The sequence below is a fragment of the Leishmania major genome, chromosome 7 (genome assembly GCF_000002725.2).
Source record: "Leishmania major strain Friedlin complete genome, chromosome 7".
In the NCBI taxonomy this organism is placed as follows: domain Eukaryota; phylum Euglenozoa; class Kinetoplastea; order Trypanosomatida; family Trypanosomatidae; genus Leishmania; species Leishmania major.
Window position 1 is genome coordinate 42,373 of NC_007248.2, and position 17,464 is coordinate 59,836.

The 17,464-nt window shown below is 64.1% G+C and overlaps 4 protein-coding genes across 4 annotated transcripts; all 4 read left to right on the forward strand.

Annotated features, from left to right (window-relative positions):
* Positions 1-641: 641 nt before the first annotated feature.
* LMJF_07_0120 (conserved hypothetical protein) lies at positions 642-7,226 on the forward strand (the record flags this gene model as incomplete). The annotated part of the gene is made up of 1 exon (XM_001680864.1): positions 642-7,226. One exon carries the CDS (start codon positions 642-644, stop codon positions 7,224-7,226), a length of 6,585 nt encoding a protein of 2,194 aa, XP_001680916.1.
* Positions 7,227-8,110: 884 nt separating this feature from the next.
* On the forward strand, positions 8,111-9,922 carry LMJF_07_0130 (putative tRNA-methyl transferase; the record flags this gene model as incomplete). The annotated part of the gene is made up of 1 exon (XM_001680865.1): positions 8,111-9,922. The coding sequence occupies one exon, from the start codon at positions 8,111-8,113 to the stop codon at positions 9,920-9,922; it is 1,812 nt and encodes a 603-aa protein (XP_001680917.1).
* A 594-nt stretch (positions 9,923-10,516) lies between these two features.
* Positions 10,517-11,572, forward strand: LMJF_07_0140 (conserved hypothetical protein; the record flags this gene model as incomplete). The annotated part of the gene is made up of 1 exon (XM_001680866.1): positions 10,517-11,572. The coding sequence occupies one exon, from the start codon at positions 10,517-10,519 to the stop codon at positions 11,570-11,572; it is 1,056 nt and encodes a 351-aa protein (XP_001680918.1).
* An 850-nt stretch (positions 11,573-12,422) lies between these two features.
* Positions 12,423-14,273, forward strand: LMJF_07_0150 (conserved hypothetical protein; the record flags this gene model as incomplete). The annotated part of the gene is made up of 1 exon (XM_001680867.1): positions 12,423-14,273. One exon carries the CDS (start codon positions 12,423-12,425, stop codon positions 14,271-14,273), a length of 1,851 nt encoding a protein of 616 aa, XP_001680919.1.
* Positions 14,274-17,464: the final 3,191 nt, after the last annotated feature.

A 17,464-nucleotide genomic window follows, 5' to 3' on the forward strand; every position in this document is an offset into this window, starting at 1 on the left:
GCGTCGCTTCTCCCCCTTGCCAGTGTGTTATTGTCTTTGTGTGCGTGAACCTGGAACTCATCTGGTGCTTCTATCCACATTGCCGTGTCCGGCGGTGAGCCTGTTGGTGCTGCTGCCCCCTCCTCACCCCACTCACTCACCCCCCCTCGTATCGTCCATCCTCCACCTCCTTGCCACACATTCAGTGCGTAGTAGTCCCTATATATATATATATAGTACGCGTTCATATATATATATATATATTGCTTGGCCTTCTCCCCACCCCCTCATCACTCACCTCCCCTTCCCCGCGCACCGCCCCTCGCACCTCTCGGCATGCACACGTGTGGGCTTCCTTCTATTTTGCTTGCGTCTTGCGCATCTCCCCTTCTTCTTCGCTCTCCCTGCACCGCCGCGTAAACCCACGGCAGGGAGGGTCCGGAGGTGCACAGGTGTCCTGCACACACACGCTCCTCTACGCAGTCGCAGAGGTCCGGTCGTCTTTGGTTCTCGCGTATTTGGGTAGGGAGTGCGCCAAACACACATACACACCAAATAGGCTTTCGTAGATCATCGTGTGCGGGGAATCCGCAGTCGGTGCTCTAGCACCGGTCTCCTTCATCCTCCCTCACTACCACCCGTGCACCATCTTGCCATCAACGATGGCGCATCATCAACCCACAAATGTGGAGGTGGAGAACAAGGTAGCCTTCTTCGTTCAACTCAACGCCTTGCTCACGCGGGTCAGCTCCGTGGTGAGCAGCGATGCCCTCAGCAGTGCGCAGAAGGCAAAACTGAGCGACGTGCGTAGCGCCACCGAGGCATGGCTAAAGGACGTCGGCATTATTGGTGCACCACGCCCCTTTATTGCCGCCTCACCACCACCACCGCTGCGCTCATCCGTAACGGAGACCCCTGCAGCAGCAGCGCCTCTGTCGGAAACGGTGGCAGCCAGCGAGCAGCAGGACGAAGAGCAGGCAGAGGCAGCACTGACCCAGGCACCCGAAGCACCAGCGGCAGAGCAAGCGACGGCAACAACGTCATCGGCTGCAGACGGCCCTGCCCGTGCATCGGCGTCGCCGGCTACGCCTGGAGGATCCAGCACCACCACCGCGGCACTCACCTCGACGCATGAGCGGGCAGATGGGCGCAAGCTGGTAGGCCTTGTGAGCTACCTGCGACTGCTCTTCGATAGTGACGTACCGGAGCGGGCGAAACTGCAGGAGTTTGGAAAAAGTCTTGTGCGCCTGTTAATGGTGCGATGCTGCTCGACGATTATGGCCTCTCTCCAGCACGTCGTGCACCACACGTATACCAGCACCACCACCACCGCCGAGGAGGGGGATGACGCAGAGGCAGCTCTGTCGGCGCTCTTCGTGCAGCTTGCAAAGGAAATCGACGTGGCCACGAAGGCTCTGCTCGGCTGTGTTCAACTCATCACCTCCAGCGCCGTCCTGTCAGAGGCGGCCAGTGCCCGCTTTCCCCTGCAGCTGTGTGTTGACGTGGTGAAGCAGACCCGTCGCGCACAGGTCTACTTCCAGTCACGCGTAGAGAGGGAGGAGATTTACCTGCTGCGCACGTTCGTCACGTCCTCCGATACCGCGGCGAAATCGGCGGAGGGATTATTGGAGGACGTGGACGCGGTGCACGACGCCCTTGAGAGCGTATCACCGGAGCGCGTGGCGGCGCACGTGCTGCGCCGCGTTGAAGCGCTGCGGCGGCGATGGGGCCCATCTCTGGTGCACAGCGTCCGCAAGATCGGTGATGTCATCGAGCCATCTGTGAAGTTTCTCGCGGCAGTTGCCGCCGTCCGTGCCGAGGGGGCACCGGCGCCGCTTGTGGCACTCAAGAAGGACGCCGCCCACGACCTCTTTTCGCTCTGCGAGCCCGTGACGGCGGCGGCGGCGGGGGGGCAGGCCAGTCTTGCCAAGTCGCTCTCCACATGTGACTCGCCATCTGTCGTGGCGGCGCCCGTTAGTGCGAGCAGCGCTACGCCACTGGCGCGGCGAGCAGCGGCGGGTGAGGTGCTCATCCGCCTCGGCAGCAGCTTCTCCGCAGACTACCTCGCTGCCGTGGCGGCGTGTTGCGGGGACAACAACGAAGGCGAGCTTCTCGCTACTCGGCTTCTCACGGACATGCTGAAGTGCGTCGCGGCGCACGACTTGCCGCTTCTGCGGTGTGTGCTGCTGGACGGTCGGTGGTACCGGGCCTTGTACGACGGCATCCTCAACTGCGTCTCCTCAAGCCAGCCAGCAGTGTTGGCTGCCGGGCTGGATGCGCTCGGGCTGCTAACCACTGCCTGCCCAGTGGTGATTGGCCGGGAGGTGGGTCTCCTTTACAGCAACGTTGTGCTGCGTCTGCTGGAGTCCTCGAACACCCCGCGTTATGTGAAGCGCACTATCGTGCTTCACTTTGTCACAACCTTCATGGGCAGCGGCAGCACTCTCCCCGCCGACGGCGGCGGCGCCGCCGTTCCTCTCATCCTCCATTTGTACCGCCTGTACGACCTCAATGTGCACGCCCATCAACTGAACCTCATGCAGCAGCTCACCAGCGCCCTCTCCCGCATCGTGCGGGCCGCGCCAAAGGAGGAGTTCATGCAGGACGCTGTGGTGCAGGAACAGCTGCGAATCCAGCAAGAGGCGGCGCCAAGTGCAGTGATGACGGCGCCCGCGGCTCAGTTGGACGGGGCACAGCATCGTACTGGCGTTGGGAACGGCACCACGTCCTCGGAGCCGTCCTCGTCGACCGCGGCCACCCTCAACCCGGCCTCGCTCTCACTCCCTGCCATAGCGCTGCACGGGCTCGTCCGGATCGTCGAGCTCCTGACAACGCAGACGCCTCCCGAGGAGGAGAGCGGCAAGGATGTTCTCGCCTCGCTGCCTGCCATGACGTGTCGCGAGTCGAAGCTCAAGGAGCAGCAGGAGGTCGACCGCTTCAACGCTGCGCCCAAGAAGGCGATCTACAAGCTCTTCAACGTAACTGCCGAGGACAACGCGATTCCTGCCTCACACGCCGACTTTAGCAGCCAGTGGGAGCACACGCTGCTCCCACCGCTTACGTCCACTGCCGCGGCGAAGGTGGAGGCCGTCGCCGACTTTCTCAACCAGGTCAGCTCCCTCAACCCTGAGGCGGTGGCCGAGTTCCTGACGACGCCGGAGGTGTTTCCGCTGCAAGTCTGCAGAGCCTACCTGCGGCGCCTGCCACTGGCCGGGTGCAGTGTGCTGGAGGCCATCAGCGAGCTCCTCATGTGTGTGCAGCTGCCCAAAGAGGGGCAGCGCATCGAACGGCTGCTCGAGTACTTCTCCGCCGCTTACTACGAGGCGAACCGCGGGCACGGCATCGACAGCGACATCTTCCCGTTTAAAAGCGACACGGCGGTGTTCATTGTCGTGGTCGCCACGGTGATGCTCAACACCAACATCCACAACCCTTCCGCAGGGATGCGGTTAGATGCGAAGACGTTCCGTGGCCAGCTGTGCCGCTGCAACAACGACGAGAGCTTCGCCGGCAGCTTCGTGGACGATATTTTCGACCGCATCAGCAGGCACCCGCTCGAGAGCATCAAGAGCATCGCCGCCGACGCGAACGCGAGCACCGACAGCACCAACCGCGGGTCCTTCGACATGTTCTTTGTATCGCAGGAGGAGAAGCGGCAGCTGGCGTTTGGGCTGGAGCGGCAGCGCATGGTGAGGGAGACGCAGCAGCTGCTGAAGCTGCGAACCCAGCAGGAATCGCTCGCGCCTGCCCCGGAGGGGTGGTGGTGCGCTGTAGCCAAAGATTTCTTCCTCAGCACCTGGTCCTCAGTGTGCGCCGTCTTCGGCCCTGCCATGTACGAGGGCACCACTGCGGCGCCGTCGGATGTCCTGCTGCAGTGTGTGCGGGGGCTGCAGTCGCTGCTGTGCATGGCAGCCGCGTTCGACCTGCCAACGGAGTGCACCGTTACGCTGCTCACGCTGCTGCGCATGGCGGATGCGACGCCGGTGAGGGAGCATTGCCGGCGAGCGGTGTTGGTCGTGGCCGCCACCACATACGCCGTGAACTTTCCGGTAAGATGCTGGGTTGCGGTGTGCCAGATCATTCTGGAGGTGCGCCGCACCGCCGCGGCGGCGACCCCGCCCCTCGTCGAAGACGTCTTCACACGGATCGAGGGCATCACGCGTCTTAGCGTCGAGACTGAAGCGAGGCGAGCGGCTGACGACTCCGCGCCGAAGACTGACCGGCCTACGGAGGCAATCCACCGCGCCATGGAAGGAATCACGACCACCATCAGCGGCTACGCGGTCGGCGACGTGGCGAACCTCTCCTCGGCGCTGGCGGTGCTGCGTCGGGCCCTCGAGTACACGCGCATTGTGCACGCGAAGCGTAGAACGGACATTGTGTACTTTGTGAATGTGCGCGACTTCACTGCGGTGGTAGCGCCAGCCTACGTGGAGCTCATGAAGAAGCACAGCTCCAGCGACGACGGGCTGCAGGCGCTCTTTGAGTGCTTGGTGGACTTGCTGTGCACAATGTGGGTGTCTTACTCGACTAGCCGGGTCATGGTCGCGGGACCGGGACCGGCGGCGGCGGGGGGGAAGGCAGAGACGGCAGAGACGCTGACGGTGGATACCGCTCCAGCCGACTTTGCACAAAGCTTCCGCTTCCTGCGCAGCGTCTATGACGTGACGCTCGCGTCCGCCTCTGACGGGACCGCGACGCTGCTGCAGATGCACACGCTGCAAGCCATCAAGGAGGTGCTGTCGCGCACGGTGCGCATGGCAGAGATGACGCCCGCTGGCCAGCACCTCTCCCTCTACACCATGATGGCGTCGTGGCAAGAGATGCTGTACCCGCTCGCCGTGGCGTTGTGCGACCGTAACAGCACCGCCGTCGAGGCAGGCAGTCTCGCCCTGTTGGTGCTGCGCAAGCTGGTCGCGCTCTGTGGCGGCACCGGCACCGCATCCTCCGATCGACTTCCAGGGCCGGTGCGCGCCGCACTGCTGTGGTTGCTAGCTCAGCTCGCCTACATGGGCGGTATGTGCGGAGACGCGGACAGCGCTCAAGTGTGCGTGGCACTCCTGAGCAGCATCTGCACGACCACAGTGGCAATGTCCGTGACGGCCGCGTCGTCATCATCGCCGTGGTGTGGCGCGGCCGGTCCGGCCTCGCCGGTGACCGCCGTGGCGGACCCGAGCACCGTTGCGCGGCTGATGGAGCAGCGCAACGCGCTAACACAGCAGGTGGTGACGTCCATTGAAGAGAACCCGCACTATGTCGTCCAGTGCACGCTAGCACGGCTGTGCTTGCTGTTGCGGTGCGAGCGAGAGCAGACGCGTGCAGAGGTGATGCACCAGCTGCGCACCCTCTCGCTGCAGATGCGGCCGGCGCAGCTGTGCCCCATGGCGTTGGACTTGGCGGAGGTTGTGTTAGAGGGCACCATCGGGCACGACGCATGCCACCGCGATGCGCCACACACGCAGTCGAGTCTCATTCCCTTTCTCTTCTTCCAGATGCCGGTGCCGGCGTCGATGCGGCGGTGCTCGCGGACGTCATTCCGGGCCACCGTACCAGCCGCGCTCGGGTTCCTGGCCAACGAGCTGCTCACCGGCCTCAGTGGGGACGACCTGGCGACGGCTGCAGAGTCGGTCATGCGCCGCTGCCTCCTGCCGATCCTCCTCAGCCGCAATAGCCCCCATCAATCCCGCTTCATCGCCGTCCGCTCCCTCTCCCAGTGCATCTCCGTCTGCCTACCGCAGAACAGCACTGCGCCGTCCCCGCAGCTGGCGCAGTGCGTGCTGGACTGCCTGGCAATGGCACTGTACGGGGTGCGCGTCCCGCTCACCTCCGTGGTGTCGCCCGACACCAGCTTCGTGGGTCGGCGCTGGCTAGACGCGCCGGCGACCAGCTCTGCGTCAGGATGGGCAGCCTACTGTGCTCAGGCTACTCACACGGTGGAGCTGATGGACCGGGCAGAGCCGCAGTGGCTCGTGCGCGGGGCGACTCCAGCAGCGGCGGACGCGGCGCTAAGTACGTTGGCAGCAACGGCAACAGAAGAGCGCGATGGCGCGGCTGCTACCCCGACATCGAGCCACGGCGGTTGCGCCACCAGCGATGAGACACATCGCGCCAGAGGCGGCGCCGCCTTTGTCCCGGACGAGGCGCTCATCGAGTATGTGAACCTGCTCGCCCAAATGTTGGCCGGTGTGCCGAAAGAGCTGCAGGGCGTGGTGGCGAACGCCGCCGCCGCCGCTGCCGGCAGCGCCACGCCGTCTGCCGGTGCGGTGGCGGTGCCGGACATGCACACAGATGACTGGAAGCTTCCCCGAGCCTCTGTCATGGTGCTGCTGCAGTTGTGCCTTCAGGCGGGCGGCACGCTCTTCGCCGTGTTGTGGCGCGTTAACCACCCGCACGAGGTGGAGCAGTACGCGCTGCAGTCGGTGGAGTCGAGACGGGAGGCGCTAGCGTTCACCAGAAAGAGCGGCCTGCTGCCGCATGCGGCGATACGCAGCGTCCTACAGTGCTACCTGAAATTGGCCGTGCTGTCCACCGAGTACCCCTCTGCCGAGCTGCTGGAGGTCACCACGGACATCATCGAGGGGATTCGGCAGGTGCAGGCCGCCACTCACGCCGCCGCGCCGATGCCCTCGCCGCCGTCCTTGGCAGTCGGCGGCGGTGCCGGGGCTGTGACGGCGGGGGCGAGCAACACCTCCCTCGCTGCCGACAGCGCCTCGCTCCAGCGGTTGCCGCCGCAAGAGCAGCAGCACGTGCGCACCTGCAACTCAGGCATGTACCAGCAGCTGTCTGTTGTCCTGGGGTATCTGGTGCGGTTGCTGACGGGGCAATCCACGTCGATGGCGTCGGTGGCCGGTTGGGCAAGACGGCAGGAGGCCTTCGAGGCAATGGCGCTGCACCCACAGTTCTTCTCATCCCTGGTCTCGCTGCTGACGCCGACGGCCGGCACGCTGATCATCACGGTGCGCGACTATTTCGCATGGTACATCGCTCACGCACAGCTGCCGCATCAGGCAAGCGAAATCGCCGGGCCTGTCACAGTTAGTGGTGGTGCTGCCTGCTCGGGCGAGGTTACCCCAACCTCGGCAGCGGAGAGCAACGAGGAAGGCCCTTCATCTTCGCAGCTGACGGCCTTGAACGGCACACAAGACGGCAAAGGCAGCGCTATCGGCAGCTACAGTGTCAACGGTGGCGGGTCGGTGAAACGCAGTGATGCGAAGGCAGCTACAGTGTCACCGGTGGCGGGTCGGTGAAACGCAGTGATGCGAAGGCAGCTCGCACACCCTCGCCGAAACCCTCAAAGGTGGGCATGGCAAGGATGCGCATGACGGAAGGGGTCAGCGATGTGGCGGCGAAAAACACCCGCAACTTCAATAGTGAATGACGGCAGGAATGACGACGACGACGAGTCGCTGCTGAGTGCGCCCTCTCCACACCGCACCGCCAACGCCGTGGCAGGAAGTCCCGCGAAGGCGCACTGCTTCAAGGCCCACAGAGGAGAGAAAGGCAGCGCCACTGCATGCCTGAGTCTCCCTCGTTGCGCGCATGCGGTGGCGTGTGATGTATGAGGTGTGGGGCGGCCACAACGGTGGCGGCAGTTGTCTGATCAGGTGCGATAGGAAAAGGAATCAAACCGAGGAAAAGTCACAATGCAGCGCTCAGGGGTGCGCGGTCTGGCGGTGCTGCAGAAACACAGTGGGAGGGGGGCAGACACACTCGTGTGTGCTCACGCCTACACGCACGCCCCTCACCCCTTCCCAGCGCGCTCACAGAGACGCAGGTGAAGAACAGAGAGTCCGTGTATGTGTCGCAGTGCCCTTCCCGCGTCGTTGAAAGGTGTAGAGAGGGCGGCAGCGGGTGCGGCCGCTTCTTACGAGTGGGAAGATCAGCAACAGCAGAGCGCCAGACTCACATCTATGCATGCTGTGCGTGAATCTGTGTCTGCGTCAAGGGAAGGGGAGCACCACAGCGGGTACGCGCACATTCTACGGATCTACACGAGCGCGCGATCACGCGCTCTCGACCTCACTCTCCGCCCAATCAGCACCTCTTCTTTCTCTCACTCATCTTTGTTCTTCCCACATCTGCTACGGCCCTACTCCTCGGGCTGCCCACGAGAAGCGCATACAAGCTTTGGATGAGTGTGGCCACGACGCGCTCGCAGCTGCGCATCGCCATCGGCCTCTCCGGCGGTGTCGACAGCGCCGTCACCGCCCTCGTGCTGCAACGCTGTGTTCACACCACACTAGACGTCGCCGCGCTTCGCTGCTTTGGCGGTCCACGCGCTCCACCTCCGCCACTGCTCGCACTACGAGCGGCGGTTGACGCACATGTACCGCTCCACGAGCTGCTCGGCAAGCTGGTCACCGCAGGCGAACCGAGCATTACCGCTGCAAGCTACGATGCTGCTCCTGTGCAGCACACCCCCTTTTTCATGCGCAACTGGCACGATGACAGCGCGGCCTCTGGATGGTGTGTGCGAGCCCAGGTCGACTACGACGATGCGCAGCAGGTGGCAAGAACGCTAGACCTCCTTCCGCGCGACGGCACGCCTCTGCCGTGGTACGACCTCTCCAGCGAGTACGTTGAGCAGTGCTTCGAGCGCATGCTGGCCGCCTACGCCGCAGGGCACACGCTCAACGTGGACGTGCTGTGCAACAGTAAGATCAAATTCGGCGCCTTGACGCGTGCGCTGCGTCGCACAGGGTCGGTGTTCAGTGAAACGCTCCTCGCCACCGGTCACTACGCACGCACGTGGGACCTTCCGCACGGTGTCCACGGTGGTGATGATGCGAAGAGACGACCGGTGCTGCTCGTGCGGCCGTGCTCTGCGGGACGGGACCTCAACGATCAGACCGTCTTTCTATCCCGGGTGCCGCCATCTGCCCTGGCCACGGCGATTTTCCCTCTCGGGCACCTCTTCACCTGCAAGGCGGATGTGCGTGCACTGGCGAGGCACAGCTTCGGGCAGAGCGGTAGCACAGCGGCGGTGGCGAGCTCCAATGGGGAGCCGCAGCGTACGGTGGCGCACATCTCCCGAAAGAAGACGAGCACGGGTATCTGCTTCGTCGGACCGCCCTCCGCTGCCACGTGCGCCGGCAATACATCGTGTAGCTCGCGCTTCCCTCTCTTCTTGAACGAGTACCTCCCGCCACCGCCACCGCCTTCCGGGCCATCGACCCGCACGGTGTTCTGCGACGCGGTGACGGGGGAAGAGCTGCTCGTGCCTGGAGACACAACTGAGCACTTCGCCGGCGCGTCATTACAGTCCAGCGCGTGCCGTCTATATCGTGGTCCCATGTGTGGTGCCCTCCGGGTAGACTACCCGGGCCTCCTGCCGGCCTACGCCTTTACTCTCGGCCAGCGTGTGCGTCTCTGTCGCCGCACTGTTGACGGGCGAGTGCGTGAGGCGGCCTACTACGTTGCTGACAAGGTGCTAGCGCCTCTGCCGTTGTCGGCTCTGAGTGACAACAAAGCCGTGCCTGTGCGTCTGCTGGCAGAGGTGCGGGTGGTTGCCCAGTGGAACAACGCGCTGCTGTACACCTCTCAAGCCACGGTCGCGTCACTGCACTGGTGGCTGCCGCTGCCTATGCTGCATCAGCGCGCTGTGGTCAACCATGAGCGTGGCATGTATGGACTGCGGTGCCATTGCTGCACGCGGCATCACGAAGCGCTGCAACCAGCGACAGTGGAGTGGGAAGCGGCGGACGAAGAGCTCAGCGCGGATGCGGAGGTGCGCGTTCGGCGTGCTCGCGTACACTTCGATGCCCCTCTTCGCGCCGTTACGCCGGGGCAGGCGCTCGTGGCATACATGCCTCTCTTGGAGCTCAAAGAAGGGTGGAAGAAGGGCTGTGACGCCTCTCACGGTGATGCGGAACCGTCGCCGCCTGAGGCAATGGCTGTGATCGGGTCTGGCTGGGTCGTGTCGCCTGACTTCCCGCCGCCTTGAGGACTCGCGCTCTCTCTCTCTCTCTGCTGGCAGTCTTGCCCTCCCCCTCCCCTCTCCTCCCCAGCGGTGCGCACCACGCCTGCAGATGACGACTCTGTCGCTATTTCGCCACTTGTCTTTGTGCTGTGTTGATCTCTTCACAGAACTTGACGTTGTCTCTTTATGCCACCGCCCAGTGCGACGTCGAAGCTGCCGCCTCCCCAGCCACCCCCATCTTCTTCTCCGAAGAGGGTGGCTGGGAGAGGAGAGGAGAGGAGAACGGCGCGGCGGCATATGTTGCCGCCTTCGCTGTCACTGCCCCATCCATCTCTCAACGTCAACACGACCCCAGCAGCCCCCATCCCCTCCATCAGTCAACTCCCGCTCATCTTGCACCGTCCAGCCCTCGTCCGCCCCTACCACCCTGTCCTGCGTTTCCTTGACGCATATACGCACGCGCACGCTTGCATGTCAGCGAGAGAGCGCGCTGCCGATGAATGCAGCCCCACACGCATACGCTTCACATCCCTTTCTTCGTTCCAGAGCCCTTCGTGGTGCTCTCTTAGAGACCCCCGCCCTCCTCCCGTGTTTGAGTGCGTCTGTGTGCCACCCCCAATGCTGCTCTCTTCACAGGTGGCGCGTGCAGCGCAGAAGGCGCCGGTGACCGCGGGCCTATTGGTGTTCATGTGCCTCGTGCTGCTGCTGAGCTCTTCCAACGATTTGACGTGCATGCATAGCGCCCTCTATGAGCTGTTTCCGTGGCGGTTCATCACGTACCCGCTTGCGATGACGACGCGGCAGCCCTGGCGTGTCGCCGTGAACACCGCTGTTGTCCTCGCCGGGGCGTCTGCTGAGGCAGCCACAGGCAGCAGCGAGTACGCCACCTTCCTGCTCTTCACCACCGTGGCGACAGGCGTTCTGGTGCTCCTCACAGACCTCGTCATTTTCGATCCGCTACGGCTTGTTGTTGGGGGCGGCGACAACAGCCACAACCAGCCGTACGGTTACACTGGCGTGTGGCCGGTGGCGGAGGTGGTTGGATTCTCTCTGTGCCGCGTGCGGGGGGTGTCGGCGTTGGTCGGTCCGCGACTGCGCTGCGGTCAGCTGACGCTCCAACGAGTCCCACTCGCCATTGTCTGGGCCGCCTTCGGCTGTGATGTGGTCTCGCTGGTGGTGGGTCGCAGTGCTGAGGGTTATAATGAGCACTGTGCAGGTTGGCAGGTTATGGTGGCGTCCATTGCCTTGCTTGTGAGCTGGCTATACGAACGCCGCGTCACCGGAGCTGCGAACAGCGCCTTCGCCTTAGAAGCCTTCATGTATCCGGGCCCGCTCAGGGAGGGCGCGCGCTGGGTGTGCGGTCGCGTGCAGAGGCGTCTGCACGCGTCGCCACTGCACTTTCTACTTCCACCTGAGGGAGGAGTCGATGGTGGGGCGGCAGCGCTGCCCACGCCGTTGTTCTCCCGCACCGCCGTGGGCAACCCCTTTCCTGGCAGCTCAAACACCGCGACAACGACGACCACGGCGCTACTGCCCGGTACAACCGCAGAGGAGGCGGAAAGGCACCGCGTCATCGCACGAGAGGCCCTCGCCCGCCGACTTCAGCAGCAGCAGTCAAGTGCATCTGCGTCATCCGCTGCGGAGGCGGCCGACTCGGTGGCGAAGACAGCGTAGCGGCCCGTGACTGCACGCCGACGTTGTTTGGCTGGATAGGGAGGGAAGAGGCGGTGGCGCCGATGGCGGCGGCAATGTCGGGCACCTCACGTGGTGTGCCTTCTCTCATGGCAGCACGCGCCTGGAGCTGTTGCGCCTTCGCATCTCTCCTCCTCCTCCTCCTCCTGACTCCGTGATATTAGTGAGTCGCGTGCTGCGTGTACCCTCGGCACACCCGAAGCGATTCGCGCATGAGCCTCACAACGCGTGTGTGCCTCTGCCTGCCTGTCTACCTGCGCATGTGAGTGAAGGGCGAGACGATGAGACTTGCACAGTGCGTCTTAGTCGCCCTCCCCTCCCCCTCCTTCGCCATCTTCTTGTGAAACCCGTGACGCTCTCACCGACCGCTTCCTTCGCCCTGCGTGAAGTCGACGGAGCCGCTGAGCCGGTCCTCCTCCTCCCCCCTCCCTCCCCCTATCCTTCACTGCGCCGGCTGTCGTGCGCCTCAGTCTCACTTGTGTGGCTGTTTTTTTTTTTTTCCTGCGAGCCGACAATGCACGCCTTCGGCCGCCGTCCCCGAGTGGGAAGTGATACCTTGGTAGCGTGGCACCACGCGCATGCGCTTAAACCTCCATCCCGCTCCTTCTTGTGATTCTATGAGTCGTAAGGTGTGCACACGCGCGCCTCCTGTGTGCGTGCCCGGACCCGTCGCTGCTTCAGAAAGCAGGCGCACAGCCCGACTTTCCTTCGCCCTCGACACACCAAGCCAGCAAGACGCGGAGAGACACACACGCGGAGAAGTGCGGGGCGACCACCACCACCACCACCACAACTCATCTGCACAGACCTAACCACACATCGAGGGCTAAGCATGACGTGGGACTGGGGTGTTCTGCGGCAGCAGACGCTGGAGTTGCTGTACGGTGCCACCGCCGAGCAGCGGCACCATCAGTCGCAGCACCGAGATCAGAAGCAGGCGTACGAGGCCTTCATGGCGATGTCTGCCAGCGCCGCGGGTGAACCGCATCGCAGTGGGGGCAGCGCGGCTCCTAGCGCTTCCCCGCCTGCCGCTGGGAGGCGGCACCGCGACCACGGATACGCCACTGTCCGCAAACACTTCCAGCGCATCCCAGATATGTTTCTCGACATGGAGTTTTACTTTGCCATCACTGGCCTGGGCCTCTTCGACCATCTCGTCGGGCTGCTGCTGCTGCCGCTGAAGGTGCTCACACAGTGGCGACGGTGCGAACTACGGGACATTATTACACTGCTTGTTCTCACCATAACACTGGGTAGCTACTGGGTTGCGGACCTAGCGACGACGCAGCTGTACTCCTACCTCTACCACGCCGTGCGACGCACGTCGTTCATCAAGGTCGTCATGATCTTCAGCATCCTCGATGTGGCGGACAAGATCCTTTCATCCTTCTCGCAGGACTCGCTCGAGGTGCTCTACGCCGCCGTCGACGATGAGTACGCCTACCGCTGCGCCCACCGCTGCCAGACAAAGCCAGCTGCGGGAGACACACCGATGAACAGGGCTGCTTTCGGGGGTGCGTGTGCAGGTCGCGACGACGCCGGATACGCCAACGCCCGACAGCACACGCCTCCATCGCGGTGGCTCCTTGCCGGCAGCGCGATCGCCGCCTGCATCAGCACCTCTTGCCATTCCCTCTCTCTCCTGCTGCACGTCGTCACGTTGAACGTTGCGATAAACGCGGAGGGCAACTCGTTGCTGGCGCTGCTGGTCGGCAACAACTTCACGGAGCTGAAGAGCGTCGTGCTCAAGAAGAACACGCCGGAGTCGCTGCAGAGCGTATGCGCCCTGGACGCGCTGGAGCGCATGCAGTACGTCGTCTTCTTCCTTGTGATGCTGCTGCACCACATGCACGAGCGCTTCACCGACTTCGCCGTCGCAGACGTCTTCGTCATCCTCTGCGTCGAGGTGGCCATCGACTTCGTCAAGCATCTCTTCGTCTTTCGCTTCAACGGCATTCCGCCTTCCATGTTCCGGGCCTACTCGCAGCTGGCGTTGCTGGACTTGAGCTGTGAAACAGTGCTGTGGCGGCTGCCGTCGCTGGAGGTAGTGGCGAGCGGGTCCGGCAGTGGCGTCGCAACGCGCATGGAAGAAGCGGCCGAGCTGCTCACGCCTGCTTTCGGCTTTGCCCCCAAGAACGTCAAGCGGAACGGCTTCGACGCCATCGCGTATGCGGCGCTGCTGCTGTGGAGCTGCGAGCGAGTGGCGGGTTACCTCCTGTGGCAAGCGCCTCTGGTGTGCGTCTTGCTCGTGCTGATCCTCGCGCTTCTGAAGCTCATGCTGTCTAGTATCGTCTACGGCATGTGCGCGCGCTTCACCCTACGGACATTGGTGGTGTCCCCGCCGTCGTGGTCGTCGCTGCCACAGCCAAGCGCTGTCTCTGCGCCTCTCGACGGCGGCAGCTGCAGTGAAAGCGGTGCCAGCCAGCGAAGGAGCGCGTCTCTGACGAGCTCGGTCTCCACGTGGGGTGTTCGAATGGGTGTCTCGCCGATCAGCACGCCGCGCGCGACGCCCGTCGGCAGCAGCCGCCACACACACATCAGTGCGGCGACGTCTTCCTCTGTGAACGGCAAGAGTGGCCCAGCAGCAGTGCCCACGTTGGTGCGGCTGACGCCGCTTCTGCTGGCTCTGCTAAAGGCAGATCGCTTCGACCTACAGGCTGGCAAGGCGAAGCGCACCTACTGACGTCATATCCGCATCGGTCATTCTGTGGGTGGGTGGCCGTGTGTGCCTCGGGCGCGTAGGCTGGCATAGCGCGCCCCTCCACTCCTCCCCCTTCTCTGCTGTGCACCTAACACCTCTCGGCCCTTGGCCAGCGGGGCTCTCGTGCGTGTATGTATGTGTGTGTGTGCAGCTGCAGCGGCGCAGAGTGCCCACGTGCGTACAGGCACATGTACTTCTGTAAGCGCGCCGCACGACATCTGACCCACGCGTACGTGCACCACTCGCCAGCAGCGCGTGTCAGCCGAACCTCAGCAACTGCGGCAGCCACCGCGCCACCGGCAACGCACGATGAGAGGAAGACACCAGGCGCCATCCCGGTGGCGGTGGAGACGCGCTGGCGGGCATGTCCTTCCAACCGTGGCACTACGTACCGCTGCCTCTCTCACAGGTGGTGCTTCTCCCTGCGACACGAGCAGCGCATGGCGGAGAAGGTGCACCAGCGATGCCAGTCGCCGCCCTTCTGCGTGACGACGATCGTGGCGGTGCTTCTCGGACCTGGAGCGGAGAAGTGCCCGCTGTTTGTGCCGAGCGAGGGCGCCGTCCATCACGTCAATGGTGCGCGGCCCGTTTCCCCTCCCGGAGATGCAGGGCGTACTTTTCCTGAGCGCCTTCCGCATCGACGCGGAGGCCGCCACCCCGCGAAGTGCGACGGTCTCCGCCGGTACGCCTGTGACGGGCAACAGCGCCCGCTGCCCGTGGGCGAGCAGCGGGTAGAACAGCAGTGTCAATGCGTGGACGCCGGTTCTGTCCGGCAAGGGAGCAACCCCGCTGAGCATCCCCAGCCGCATCTGTAGACACGCAAGCCCAGCCGCCGCACCCGCAATGGTGATGGACTGCGACGCCGACGCAGGAAGCTACACCGTCTTGCGGCCCCTAGCAACCTCCTGCACGGCGGTGAGCTCCGTGCTGGACGTAATGGAGACACCGAAGAGACGCGTGGCGTGGTCGGCGGCGCACAAAGAGTCGGCGGTGACGCAGGAGCTGTGGATTGCATTGCACCGAAACGGACCTCACCCGACACGGCGATAGCGCCTCAGCGGCGGCGGCGGCGAGTAGCACGTCGTGTGCCGCATCAAGTCGCGTCACTAAACCGTCGCAGAGGTGCAGCCCTCCACTGCCACCACCCGGGCGGTGGTGCGAACTCTTTGGAAACTTTCCGACGGTGCTCGTACACGCACAGAACCTGATACACACAACGGGCGCTGGTGCTAGCGGCGTACTTGACCCACGCCACGGACAGCGGCTACGTGAAGGACGTGCCACGAGACAGCCTCGTCGAGGAGTGTGCGGCTCGCGCTGGTGCGCGGCTGGAAGCGCTGCCGAACAGCATCGTCAAGTGCATCGAGGGGCAATCGATGTCGAGAGTTCGGAGGGGGAGCAGGCTGCTGTCCAATGTTAATAACTCTCCCTGTGTCTGTATATGCGTTGCTGCGCACGAACAGCTGAATCTCTCTGCCAACCCCTTTCTATCCCATGAACTGTCGAGGCTCGCTTGTCCATCCCACGGCACGCGCACTGACTATTCATCGCAACACCGAAGAGCCAACTAAGTGTGAGGGGTCCTGTAAGTGGGTCTGAGAACCGCACGTCGTGGTAGCCCTGCTTCTCTCCTGTTCCCCGCCACGCCTTGTACGCCACACACACACACACACACACAGACACACCTCTTCTCCAATCTTGCGTCCGGCGTGCCCGGTGCACCTGCCTATCCCACTCTCTCTCTCGCACCCTGCCTGTCTCAAAATTCCATGCTGCCTCCGTCTGACAGCGCCCTGTGTACCATCTCTGTCGCCCACGTCCAGCCATCACACGACGGCGCTCCGCAAGCACCACTGACATTGTCATGACCTGGAGCACGCTACGTGCACACACTCAGTGGTCTTCTCACCGTTGTCTTGATCTATATGCATCATCATTGGTCAGCAGTCTCCGAGTGCAAGGCTGGCACCCCACCCCTCTGGCTGCTGGGTCTTGACGAGATCCACTGGGGCTGTCAGGTTCAGCGTCTTCCGCGAGTGTTGGCGCTTGCCCCCTTGCAGTGGCTCGCCGGACTTGATGGGGTGCCTCCCTCCCTGTTCAGCTTGTAAGCCCTATGCCACCTCTCCATCAAAGCCTCCGTCTCGCATGCAATGTAGGCAAGCCGTCGGTAGAGGCACTCATGCGGGTGTGCAGGCGTGCGCACAGGCCAGAGGGCCGTTTCATGGCGCGGCACGTGACGTGGGCAGTGAGACGTGCTCATGCATGTCTGCACGCACTTGGGTCCCCGTGTGTCTGTCTGCATGTGCATGCGTGCGTGCGTCTTGCTTCTCCTTTCGCGGTTTTTGTTGTTGTCTCTCTCATGGTTTGCACACACCCCTCCGCGCGTGGCATCTCCGGGTCCGGTGTGTCCACTCGGTCTGGGTGGACGCCGAGCAGCCCCCTCTCCCCGCTCCCGTTCCGGCCGAATGCGGAGCCGCTTCTGGTGGTGCGCGTGTCCAGCGCCTACGACGTGGGCGGGCGAGAGCGGGCCATCGCTGCGGATGTCGGCGGGCGGGTCCTGGGCGGCGTGGCGTCGGGGCGAGCTCTGCGGCAGTGAACGCGTTTGCGGTGCTCATCGGATGGGCAAAAAGTGTCCGCGTGGCTCGAGCGCATGCCACACCCGGCCCTCGCACCGCCTGCTGGTGTGGGGCGCCTGAGAGACGCCCTCTCCCCCCCCTTCCCGGAGAGGGGAGGTGGATGCACCAGCGGTGGCGACGTGCCTGATGGGGGAGCGGCTGTGAGGCGCTGTACGAGGCGCAGGGTGGGTAGGGCGGTGTTGGCCCTGACGTTGTATGGCCGAGAAATGGGAGCACGCCGATGAGCATGTTTTGCAAGCAGCCACCCCCTTCACCACCGCACGCGCACAGACACGCTCGGGGCTGGGGGACGTATGCTGGGCATGTGCGTTGGCGGGTGCGTGTTTGGCCCGCGTTCGTGCGTGCGGCTGGCGGTGTGGCGAGGCCGCTGCCCTTTTCATTCCCTGCGCGCGGCTGGGGGCCGGGCGCCCTCCCCCGGGACCGGCGCCGTGGCGGGCCCGCCAGGCCCACCCTGCGGGGTGGGGCAGGGGGGAAGCCTGGCGCGCCGGTGCCGGGGGCCCACCGTTCGTGGCCGGGTGGGGAAGGGGGGGTGGCCCT